Source organism: Xiphias gladius, chromosome 22 (assembly GCF_016859285.1).
Source record: "Xiphias gladius isolate SHS-SW01 ecotype Sanya breed wild chromosome 22, ASM1685928v1, whole genome shotgun sequence".
Classification (NCBI taxonomy): domain Eukaryota; kingdom Metazoa; phylum Chordata; class Actinopteri; order Istiophoriformes; family Xiphiidae; genus Xiphias; species Xiphias gladius.
In genome coordinates, this window is record NC_053421.1 from 19,245,888 (window position 1) to 19,257,841 (window position 11,954).

Consider the following 11,954-nt stretch of genomic DNA (forward strand, 5'->3'; position numbering starts at 1 on the left):
AAATGTCTCATTGTGCTGCTTTGCTTTGTACAGTCAGAGTACCAGAAATCTGTTTTCTGCTCTGTAGCTATGGAAACACACACACATAGCTTGCCTCGCAGTAAGGCGGCTAGGACAGGAAGGAAATGAGGAGAGACAGAGAAAGAGAGAGAGAGAGAGAGAGAGAGAGAGAGAGAGAGAGATGGAGGGGGAAAACAGCAGACAAGGGTCACTGGGGTTTTCCACTGTGTAGGATTTGAAAAGACGCGAGAAGTAGGTAAGGCAGAGTGAGGAGGGGCAACGTGTGTAGTCACAGACAGATCAGACTGTAGAAAGAGGGGAGACATAAGAACTTGAGCGCCGAATGAGTGAACATCAGAAAAAGAGAGAGGCAAAAAAATTTCACCGTCAGTGATGCTCTTTGAGCTAAGACAACTTAAGTAGCTCTGATTTCACAGGTTCGGAGCAGGTTTAGAGAAAGAGTATACAGGTAGACGATCATTATAGTCTTAAACTTACATATTTTACACGCAGGTGGTGGACTAATTGAATGGGCTATAAATGATGACTTGCCAAAGTGAGGATATGTACAGTGAAAATGGACTATGCTGTGATCGCTGTCCTGCAGGTCAGTCAATATCCAAAAGTTTCAATTACTAACATTTCTTTTCTGTTTAGACAATAAACTCATACACGGGACTGTATTTACTATGTATCTAGTCGGTGAAAATATTCAGCTTTTCTGCATACCTCATCTACTGTATTGCCATTACCTGACATCTAATTCTCCTGTATATCTCAATTCTTATCAGGAACGTATATGCAAGCTCATTGTGACGGCACAAAGGCGACGAAGTGTGGTAAATGTGGACATGGATTCTACACCGCCACAAATAATCACTTGAACAAGTGCCAAGTCTGCAGTGAGTGCAGTTCCCGTAAGTCACACACATGCACATACAGCACTGTATATGCACACATGCACATGTTCTTTCCGTCACAAGTGAAAAACAAACACAGTTCCTTCCTCTTCTCCCCCCTTCACTGCCTTTTTATAGTATAAATAGATGTTTTGCAGTAGTTTCTTCATGTGAACATCATCACAAATACACTTCTTTAACATCTTCATCTTATGAATTTACCGACCTGCTGGTGGGGTCAGTTATTACTTTAACGGATGCTAAACGGCCAAACTTTGTTCAAAATTGTTCACACTTTTCTTTAAATTTTAGTGGAGATTCCAAAGTTTCAAAAGACCCCTTATATGTCAGGGTGAGATTTGGGGAAATGAGTATCAAACAATGCACAAGATATCTGGAATATTTCCGTTTGATAAAATGGTGCAACCCAAAAATACCCCTGAGTCTTTTGATATTTAATTCAGTGTGAACATCATGTCATGTAATTGAAGAGCTGGAACATGCCTATACATGAAAATATGATACTGTCATTGGGGAATAAGATGATTCCAACGCCATACACTTCAACAAAGATACTGGGTTCAGCCTCAAGTTTTCTCTTTGTACTAACTGTGTTACAAAAGTGGCTTCAACAGCAACAGATAGCTGTAAAACCTTTGTGTCAAATGAAAAACCGGCTTTTCAAACTGAGAATGTGACTGCAAAGCAAATCTAACTGTGATCTTTGTTAATCTGACTAAACAGATGTAGAGTAAACTTAATATCTTAAGTATACTGAACCTGTGCTTAAGTTCAGTGAACTTAACTCAGTTTTACATTCTACATCTCATGAGAAAATGTGAACTAATCCAACTTTAGTTCTGTTGACTAACATTTCTAAGGCAGCAGGGGAACCTGTGTTTTCAAGTTGAACCAGTTTAAAGTCCAGTCCTGTCCGGTCAATCTTATCAGTCTAGCCTAAAATTACAAGTTCGCCTCAGAGGACTTTTGAGTCATGTACAACCTTTTTCGCATGGATGGATTACTGCCGGGCCTACCAGCCACAGGCCCAGGGGCTCAAGGGGTCAGGGGGCTCCCTTGTAACAGAGCCGCCGTATGACGTGACTGTTAATATTTCATGTTGGAAAGTCAGTCGAACGACTACAAAGGGATGCAAAATGACTAACAAAAGACATAAAGCAAACTACAAAGAGACAAAACTATTTCACAGACAACTACAAAGAGACACAAAATGACCAGAAAGAGAAAGAAAATATTTGCAGATGAAAAAGATGAAAATAGCAAAATGACCTAAGAGTCTCTGTCAGTCTGGGCGTCTTGCTTCTCTGTTTATACACACACACACACACACACACACACACACACACACACACACACACACACACACACACACACACACACACACACACAGACTTTAACAAAAGAAATATGGGCGAGACCCCACATAGGACCGACAGATGACTGGTCCCTTTTCCAGGACAGACTCTCTTTACATTTCTCTTTGACTCTTTTCAGATAACAACCAAAGGAGAGTAAAAGACTGTACACCTACTGAGAACACAGTGTGTGAGTGTATCACTGGTTACTACTGTAGTAATGATCAATGTGACCACTGCCAGCGAGTGAGCCAATGCCCTCCGGGAAAGGGAGTCAAGGTTCTAGGTAGGCTTCCATTATGAAATGCAAAAATAAATGACCATGTACACCAGCAAGCAATCTAACCTATCCACAGTACCATGCCAACTGGCGAGCGAAATGACTCCTCATCTCATTCCTTCTTGCAGCCACTCGCACCAACGATACAATCTGTGCTCCATGTGAAGAAGGGACCTACAGCAACGTAAAAGATTTCTTGTCACAATGTAAAACACACACCAGGTAATAATATTACTCTTACTGTTACTATTATTATCAAAGCTGTAGGATGATGTCAATGTAGACTATGTCATGTGGTAAAGTGTGAGTCAGTCATACATTAGGCATCCATCGACACACAGTAGAAATGACCTTTTGTCAGCCTACATGCCCAAAACATCCCACATCTCACGCACCGTGACTACATCTGGTCCACACTGTAGGAATGGTACGGTAACAGTTTCTAGAGCTTGTCTTTGGCTTTTTATTGGATTTTAATTGGACAAACATGCCCAAACAATAATTAAAAAAACCCCTCCCTTATTTCCCCTTCTTAATTTGGTTGTTGACACACTGCAGGTTATGAGTATATTGATTTGTTTGTATTTGTATGTCTTTTACCAGCTGTGAGGACTTAGGGAGAGCGCTGAAAACTCCGGGAACCGAGCAAATGGATACCATCTGCGGTGACCTCCTACCCCGTAGGTCCCCAGTTTAACTGTTAGACTATTGTTTCACATGCGTGTCTTCTTTTTGGATCAGAAGAATTGAACTTGGGCAACTTGTGACCCAGTGATTTCCTGTTGGCCTTAAGTTCCTATCCGTCATATGACCAGGTCCTTAATAGGAAAAGTAGAAGCAGTACAGATGGGAAATCCTTTCCAACTAAGAGATTAATCTAAGGAACTTGTTGCAGTTAGTGCGTCTCACTTTGATTGGCTGTAAAGGGAAAATTCACCTTTAGAGAATAAAGAAAAAGTCCAAACTTCCTCTTACATCTGCAAAATTAAAACTGTTGAACTTTACAGTTAAGAACACAGTTTACATTTTTGCGACATCAGTGTCTGAAACCGTTTATTCAATTTAATTCAGTAAAGTAAGTAGTGAAACACATCAAATAAGCATAATATGCAGATCTAACTGGTAGGAAATTTACCTGTGACACTTTTTTTATGTGGAAACAAAAGTTAGAACTATTCCAACCACAGGGAACAATGGCAACACTTTGTTTTAACCCCACCAATTTAGCATCAGTAAGGAATATATAATCAAATAATAGTCTATAACAAACTGTAAAGTAGTTGTAAGTAGATATAATTACGGCTTTAATTGTAAGGATTTGTCCATGTGTGTATTATCATACAGCTATGTTATACAGTCTTAACCAGCATTTATTAACGGTTTATATGTCAGATATTGATGCTTCATGAGAAGAGTTGCAATTGTTGACAAGTACATTAATAAACACTTACATGTAGTCAACAAAACAACATTAGATTACAACTACATAATAGTGCGTTATGAACCGCTTGGTGTGTTTATATATTGCTTATAAGTGGTAAGTAAAGTGTTAACGAAAAGAGTTTGCTTTTCTTGTGACGACAATTGACCAATAACTGAATGAAATAGAAATTGAATGAACATAATAGTCTGTTGTTGCTGAGGAAATCGCATTCAGTCGCTTTTCTTTCTGTTCTTCAGGTTGTTCCTGGATATTGCCGGCATGCCTGTGGTCTGGACTTGTCTTGACCGCACTCGTCCTGTTTGCTGTTGTCATCTGCAGGAGGGCAAAACGCAGATCCTACAGTGCAGGTCTGTACAGCGCGTCACACACGTAGGAGTGTGTTCCGTCGTTTTATTTCTCACGCACACACACACACACACACACACACTTTTGTTCTCTTCGTTGAAAAGCAAAGGTCTTCCTGAAGAGGCAACGACGCAGTCTGCAAGCCTGCCTACTCACTGGCAGCAACTGCGCATACTGTTATCCACATCTGTCAGGTGCTTTGAAGTCCTACAGTTGAAGGTTATCTCTCTTGTCTTCCGACTGTTGCCTTCGCCGTGAATTTAAAAAGAGAGAGAGAGAGAGAGAGAGCAAAGAAAAAACTCTGTAAATGAAATTTACATACCTGACCTTCGAATTAAGTGCGGGTCTGGGTTTCGTTTCTGTGAAATTAAGCGTAATTTCTGTCGTTTGGGGTTTTTTTGGTTGTTTTTTTTTTTTGGTTTTTTGTTTGTTGTTTTTTGTTTTCGCAGAAAAGCAGAATATTTAGCAGTCAGTAAAACCCCTTGCAGTTTAAATAAGAAAGCAGTGTAACGTGATGAAGCTCAACAAGCATGACAAACTGAATGGAGAAACCACATCCTGTAGCTATTCAGCCTGACACAGTTATTTGGCATAATGTGACGCACACTTCACAGGCAGCTACCTCATACCGAGAAGCAGGTTGTACACACACACATACACACGCACGCATGTGGCGCAGTCCCATAACTGGATGTTTTGGCTGACGCAGTGTTGTAATTTCATTGACATTTACAGTATTTCCAGTGAAGCACTGTGCCAAGGCCGGAACTTACAGATGAAATACCAATTTTAAGAGAAGGCCGGGTCTCAAAAAACAACCGTTTCCTAATCTGATGCTGAGATGTGGTTTACCGGTTGAAAGAGTACACCTGGGGCAGAAGACTTCTTTTAATCGCTTTGGTCCTGTTTACAGTAACTGCTAACGTGCAGATCTGGATGCTTCCCTGTCAGAGTCTTTTTTTTTTTTTTTTTTCTATTCATAATTTGTCTGTATTTTCTTCATATCTTCAAAGGGTTATTTCCACCTAAAACACCAAAAGGCGTGTTTTCCTACTCGTAGTAGTATCGTGCCCTGAAGATCGTTTCGGTATTATTTGCCAAGGTTTTGAAATATCAGTCTCTACAGACATTTTACCGCCTGCGGGACTTAGCTCGTACAGCTCGGAGCACTGTTTCGAGAGACAGTTAAAAACCGCTCCGGCTCTCTGTATTACACAGAAACAAAAGACTTTTTCATCTGGGAAAACGAGTTACTGTCGAGTTTTCTTCACTGAGTTAAAGTCCCCCCCCCTGCACTCGGAAGTGTCCTTTGCTTACCGCTCACTTACTCGGGCTGGACACCGGGGAGGAGGTTTTCAGAGGAACCCGCTGGGGGGGGGGGTCTCCGCGCTCACCTGAGACGCGCAATGTCGAGCGGGGTTCTTGGGCCACATCTGGGCCGTGGGATCACCAAGGGCTTCAGGTGTGTCGCTCGCACAGGCGTGACCTGGAAACGCGAAGCCTCCAGCTCAAGTACATCGAGGGTGGACTTTCCGGTGAAGTAGGCAACGGCAAGCGGTTCGACTTTTGAAATCGACAGTATTTACATATTCATAGATTCTGGATTTTTTTTTTAAATAAAAAGCAGCATATTTAGCCATACAACCGTGAACTGATGGCTGTTTGACTCAGCCAACATGCATAATGAGCGGCCAAAAAGTGCAATTGTACTGCGGGGGTGGATTCACCAGTTGACTTTTTAATGTTTTGATGCCTTTTTTTTTTTTTCTCCCCTAAACACTTGACCCCTTGGAAGATATTGTCACTGCTGTGAGTCAAATCTGACTCCAGAACCCCATGTGAAAAAGGAAACTCACCTTTCAAGTCAGCGGGAGATTGGTCTTTGATACTCAAAAGACCGATTGAAGAAGTGTCCCTTTAATTTGAGTCACACTGAGCCCTGGTACATGTAGGCCACTCCATTTCAGAAGTTGTTCTTCTGCAATATACGTGATGAATTTGTCTGCAACTATTTATCAGGATTATAAAATGAGCATGATCTGGATTAATCTTATTTCTGGTCTTACTTGTGTTTTGTTTTTGTTTTTTGTGTGAAAGCCAGCTCCGGTGTTCCTGTTACTCTGGTAGAGATGGTTCCCGCAGCGCTGGCCACCTCAATGGATCTGCCTATAACGTCCACAGAGCTGAACGGCCACTGCCAAGAGAGCTGCACCGTGGAGAACTGCAAGTTACCAATTTTTAACCCAGGTGAATAATCCCTGGACACGACTGCATGCAAACACACACCAGCGTTACATCTTTTATACATGCTCTATAAAAACTTTTTCAGTGTCTTAGCTTTTAAGTATTTTTCGGGCATTTTTCATACCTTCATTAAAGATCTTGACAGTAGACCGATGATAGAAACTGAATGGAGAACGACGGGATATGACATGCAACAAGGGTCCCCAGCCAGACTCTAATCAGGGACTTTGTGATTCGTGGTTGCCTTAACCCCTAAGCCACCGGTGCACCCCAAAATGTACATAAGTGTGCACACAAATTGATGTATTAAGACTCAAGAGGAAGACACAAACACATACAGTACGTTCTGCACAACAAACCGTGCGAGGTCTCCAAAAAAAAAAATCACTAATATTCCTCTTGCCTCCAAGTTGTCACATTTTTTTGTAGTCTTCTGTTGCCATTGTTACTATTTTGCACAGACTTTTGATTGGCGAAAAGATGGAAGATGTAAATACGGGGGGGGAAACAAATTAAAGGGGAAAAAAAAGTGGAGAAAAAACATAACGAATGTAGAAGCTTAGCTTCCATACGATGACGTGAATCGCATGCTTTGGCCCTCAAAAATCACCAGAACTCAACGCGTACAGGAGATTTTGGGCTGACATGTCAGACAGCGCTCTCTACTACCATCATCAAAACACCAAAATAGGGGAATATCTTCTGGAAGAATAGTGTTCATACCTTCATTTTGAAACTGGAGGGATGGACACTATTCTTCAAACGCTTGGACAATCTATACCAAGGAGCACAGAAGCTCTTCTGGAGCCCCGCTGTTGTCCAACGCATCACTTAGACGCTTTACGTCAGGCTTTCCTTTCATTTTTAACCCATCTGTATAATAAGTGACAAGCGTATTCCTTTCTACAGCACTAGTCTATATTACTCTTCAGTGTCCATAAATGCTTTCAGCCCCATTAAGATTGCAATTCGTCATGCCCCATGAAGTGCAAAGTATGTTCCACACAGCAGTGTAAGATTACTTTGAAGGATGGTCCCACCAACTATTGATTTTATTATCCTCCTCAGATGATAATCTGGTCATCCGCAGCATGAACAGCAGCCCAATAACGCGACTGAAGGCCTCAGTCTCATTTGCTGAATCCACTCACAACAATGGAAGAGCAGGACACTGCACCAGCAACTTCCTCAGGAGCTACTCGGAGCCACAGGAGGACGAGTGGTGTGGGACATAAAAACGTAAATAAACAGTATACTGATGGACCTTAGAGTCCCTCTCTGGCTTGGAGATATCGCGACTTTGTTTACAAACCTTAAACTGTAACTATTTATACCAAAAAGAAAAAGTTGAAGGTGGCTGATATTTTGTCGCCTCCTGCAGGACTTTTATGAGAACTTCAACTCGGATGATGTGATATTTTTGTTTAGGTTTTACAATGAAGACAGCAGCTAAAAATCCCGACATAAAGTTACAAAGAACATTTATCATATGAACAGATTTAACTGTTAAATGAAAACACTGGTGCAGCTCTTTCCTATTGTCATTCCCTACGATGTGAATTTCTCTTAGATAGGAGCTGTTGTTGTCAGCGAATGCAATGAAAATAACAAAATCAACAACAAATTAATCTTACTAACAAGTATAGTCTGTGTAGTCAAAGTCTGATATATTTTATTACTTTGAGAACGATGGCTCAATTTTTGTCCAAAAACCGTAAACTGTAGGTTATTTTGACTCCATTCCAAATACAGTGTCTTGCTGCTGTAAATATGTATTCATCTGCAGTACAAAATAGTCCCCAACAAACGCTCTTTTGACTCCTTTTTGGGTAACATTTTCTAAAAACTACGGTGCCCATCTCTCACAGGAAATAACGGTATATATTTGTGACCTGTTTTTAAAGATTTACATCTTTAGCAGGAATAAATGGGCTTTGGGCTCAAAAAGTAAGTCATAAAGTAAAAACAAACTAACTAACATGTTGTTGGTTTTGGACTTTTCATTAGTTGTCAATAAGGAAAACTCCAACTCCAGTAAATGTTTCAGGTTAAGAATTATTCATTTAAAATGTTAGAAGCCAAAAAAAAAAAAAAAACTCTCTGTCTTCATTTTAAGTATACTGCAATGCCAATTTTGCCCGCTGAATTTAAATATTTATGAAACTCCTCGATATGCAGCAACAATACCACACACACACACACAAACTGAGGACTGAGTATAATGTGATGTATTAAAGATCCAGCAGTGATGCCCGACAGATGTCTGATTTTTTTGTATCATTGTGAAGATAGTGCAATATGAGGAGTATGTTGGGAATGTTTACACAAGTCAAGAGTCATTCTGCTCTGCTGCTCTCTTCTCAGTTAGTACCATCAGACAGAAACAGTTAACATGTACATAACAGTATTTTCACAGATATTCAGTATTGTGATATTTCAGAATATTGATTATAATAAAAAGCTATAAACATTTTAATTTTCGCACCAAATCCATGTCTGTTTTCTGCTAAGAATAAATTGACGTTGTCCACTAACACACATTTCCACATGAGTTCAATCACCCTTCTTGAAGACTTGCTTGGCAACCACGCCTTGAACTCTCATCTCCTGCAGAGAGGAAAAATGTCATCAAGGAGGGGGCAGAGGGGGGAGAAGGGGGGGGGGATATAAATCAATAGTGGTAATCAGTTTGGCACATCAAAGGAGAGCTAAATGAGTGATACACAGCCTGGGATTGTATTGAAAACACCATCCCTTTTCACCCCTCTCCCCCTCTCCTCATCCTTTGACCTCATAATCCGTCTCCCACTCTTTCACCGTCTACTTATATCCTCCTTTTTTTTGGGGCCCCCTCCCCCCATCTTCTTCCTCCAGCCCCCCCCACCACTCATTCTTCATGAGTCTCTCGCTGCTCCTTTCTCCTGCTTTGCGAACCCTCTGAAATCCGCCATTATTAAGGCCTGATCCTTGCTGGCATTTCTTTCCCAGTTCGCTCCCGAATCTGGACACAGCATCAACAACGCACCGTTTTGTCCTGACCGAAACAGAGGTATTAGAAATCCTGTGAGAGCTATTTAGTGGAACAATGCTGATTGTTTGAAATCTTAATCAGCACTGACAGATAATCTATAATCTTAAACTCTTATACAACCAAAATGAGAAGACCCAATCCTCTCCACTGGCCCCCAATTATTATAGTATTTTATTTAAACGTGCATTCGAGAGTCTTCTGCCTCTTTCGTGTCTGTCCTCCTCTGTTGAGTCCTCCTTCAGGCATGCACAGGCAAACCTCTCTTAATAAAAAACATCTTCCCACAAAGGCAGCATGCAACAGAATAAAGCAATGACTAACTTCCAACCCTTGCCATATTTGCATGTCCTCTTTCATTTAGCAAATCAATTTCAGCATCTTTTTCCCTTTATGCTTTTACTTTCCTTGTTCCCTATCCCCTCCCCCTCCCTCCCTCCCTCCCTCTGCGTTGGCCTCTTCCTCACAGCTTTTTTCTCTCCATCCATACATCCTTACCAAATGCAGCCTGTCACCCTCCAGCCAGTGTGTCCAGCCTCGGCCCTCTTTCTCGCCTCGCTGTACACAGAGCAGTGTGTCTCCTTCCCAGCTCACTGTAGTCTGCATAAGAACAGACATGGTGTGTGTAATTAGTATGTAAAGTAGCTCACACATTCAATCACAAGAGCCTTTGGGCAGTGCAAAAGGGTGGCCAGTAGTCCAAACCTTTTTTGTTCCCACTGTTGGGGTCTAGAGGCTCGGCTTTTCTGTTGTGTTGTTCCGTTTGCACATTTTTTTTTCTGATTTGTAAACAATAAGATAACGTGCACCAGTTTCTGAATGGATTTGTAAGCTGAATTTAGTTCGTTGCTTTCTCTTTTTCACACACACTCACTCACACACACACACACACACACACACACACACACACACACACACATCACTCATTGTAGGCTAAAGCCGGGATTTAAGCAGCAGGGGTTAGTTACAACACAATAGCACAGCAGTAGGTGGGTCGACCTTGCTCAGATACTCTGAATTAAACACAGAGAGCAAACTTGCATAACAAGTAGTGATACTGCATGTTCACTATAACATCGAGCCTGTACACCTGTCCAAACAAGTCAGTTTGCATATTCAGAAAACTGAAACACACACCTGACAGGTCCGTCCATCCACTGGCCCCAGGTCCTCGGTAAATTCTTTTCCGATGGTGAAATCCATGTTGAAGTTCTTCAAGGTGGTCATTGTGCGGATCTTCATGGCCCCAGTGGCCGGGTCATGGCTGATCTCTTTGGTGGGCTTCAAGAGACACACGATCTTCCTCAGAGCAAAATTAATATCTGGGAGAAGACAGGAGAAGAGAGACATTTATTATAACACAAGTCATGTCCCACCATTTGATCTCATGAAAGAGGAACTTTGTTTGTCAAACTCAGTGCAGACAGAGTGAATACACCCTCTCTCTGTGTGGGCCTGGGGTCATATTGAGGACATGGGGGAGGTTTCGTCACACCAATGTGCTGCTGCAAATGAAGACGGTCCACATCATGAAATCAGTGATTGAAGATTCACTAAAGAGATTTACCTCACAGCAACGGAGCAATCAAACATGAGAGCTTGGTTAAAATTACGGGCGACAAAGCCCGAATGTGTGAGATATGGAGGAGGGCTTTAATTGCGCGTGTATTAGGCAAAGAGATGTGTTTGTTTAACGGGTTACAACTGTTCAGGCTGGAAGGGTCTTACCTAAAGCTGCGAGGTAGGCGTCCATATTATCCTGCTGCACCATGTGATACGTGCCGGAGTAATTAGGTTTAGACATGTTGGACGGACCAAGTGCGTTCCTTCCCAAACTCCAGCCGAGCTGAAATCTCTCCCTTTCGTTCTTCTTGCGTTTCTTCGAGTCAAGCTTGGACCCGAGAGATCCTGATATTAGCCTCACTTACGCAACTCCCTTGAACAATGCCTGCATTGGACGGGACTGTGCGTAAAAAAACAAACAAACGGTTGCGCCGACTGAAACGTTGCTGAGATGCTGCGCTTTGTTGGCCGGTGGTGGAGAGCCACTCGGGATTTCCAGTCCGTTGTGACTCAGTCGGCCTGAGAGCGGGGGTTTTGCGCAGGACCGAATGGGGGGCGGTTCATTCATCTTTCCCTAACGCCTGACTCAGAGGGATCAGTTGCAGGCAGAGGCGGTGCTTCGGATCCCGAAAACACGCGGTGGGTGGGGAGGAGGTGTACTGAGCACACATACTCCAGACTTCACACATTGTCAGCGGACCGGTGTATTAATGGCCCCAGTCGGGGTAGCTCAAGGCTGGAGGTGCTTGACAGTGATTCAGAATCTTGGTCTGAA

The 11,954-nt window shown here is 42.2% G+C and overlaps 2 protein-coding genes and 1 long non-coding RNA gene across 4 annotated transcripts; 1 reads left to right on the top strand and 2 right to left on the bottom strand.

Annotated features, from left to right (window-relative positions):
- The first annotated feature begins 188 nt into the window (after positions 1-188).
- On the top strand, positions 189-9,012 carry LOC120784114 (tumor necrosis factor receptor superfamily member 5). The gene is made up of 8 exons (XM_040117607.1): positions 189-607; positions 792-917; positions 2,415-2,561; positions 2,684-2,777; positions 3,159-3,235; positions 4,236-4,346; positions 6,442-6,591; positions 7,657-9,012. The coding sequence occupies exons 1-8, from the start codon at positions 541-543 to the stop codon at positions 7,821-7,823; spliced, it is 939 nt and encodes a 312-aa protein (XP_039973541.1). The 5' UTR covers positions 189-540; the 3' UTR covers positions 7,824-9,012.
- LOC120784139 lies at positions 4,340-6,505 on the bottom strand. Its single transcript, XR_005706404.1, has 3 exons — positions 6,411-6,505; positions 6,201-6,322; positions 4,340-4,591 (listed from the first exon to the last, which is right to left on the bottom strand). It is a non-coding gene; the product is annotated as an uncharacterized LOC120784139 (long non-coding RNA).
- A 34-nt stretch (positions 9,013-9,046) lies between the features above and the next one.
- On the bottom strand, positions 9,047-11,808 carry rbp5 (retinol binding protein 1a, cellular). Of its 2 annotated transcripts, none has more exons than XM_040117641.1 (4): positions 11,345-11,808; positions 10,754-10,938; positions 10,115-10,216; positions 9,047-9,211 (listed from the first exon to the last, which is right to left on the bottom strand). In XM_040117641.1, the coding sequence occupies exons 1-4, from the start codon at positions 11,418-11,420 to the stop codon at positions 9,146-9,148; spliced, it is 429 nt and encodes a 142-aa protein (XP_039973575.1). In that variant the 5' UTR covers positions 11,421-11,808; the 3' UTR covers positions 9,047-9,145. The 2 variants fall into 2 exon arrangements, with proteins under 2 accessions (XP_039973575.1, XP_039973576.1); XM_040117642.1 differs by having other exon boundaries at positions 9,047-9,195; positions 11,345-11,793.
- Between the last annotated feature and the right edge of the window lie 146 nt (positions 11,809-11,954).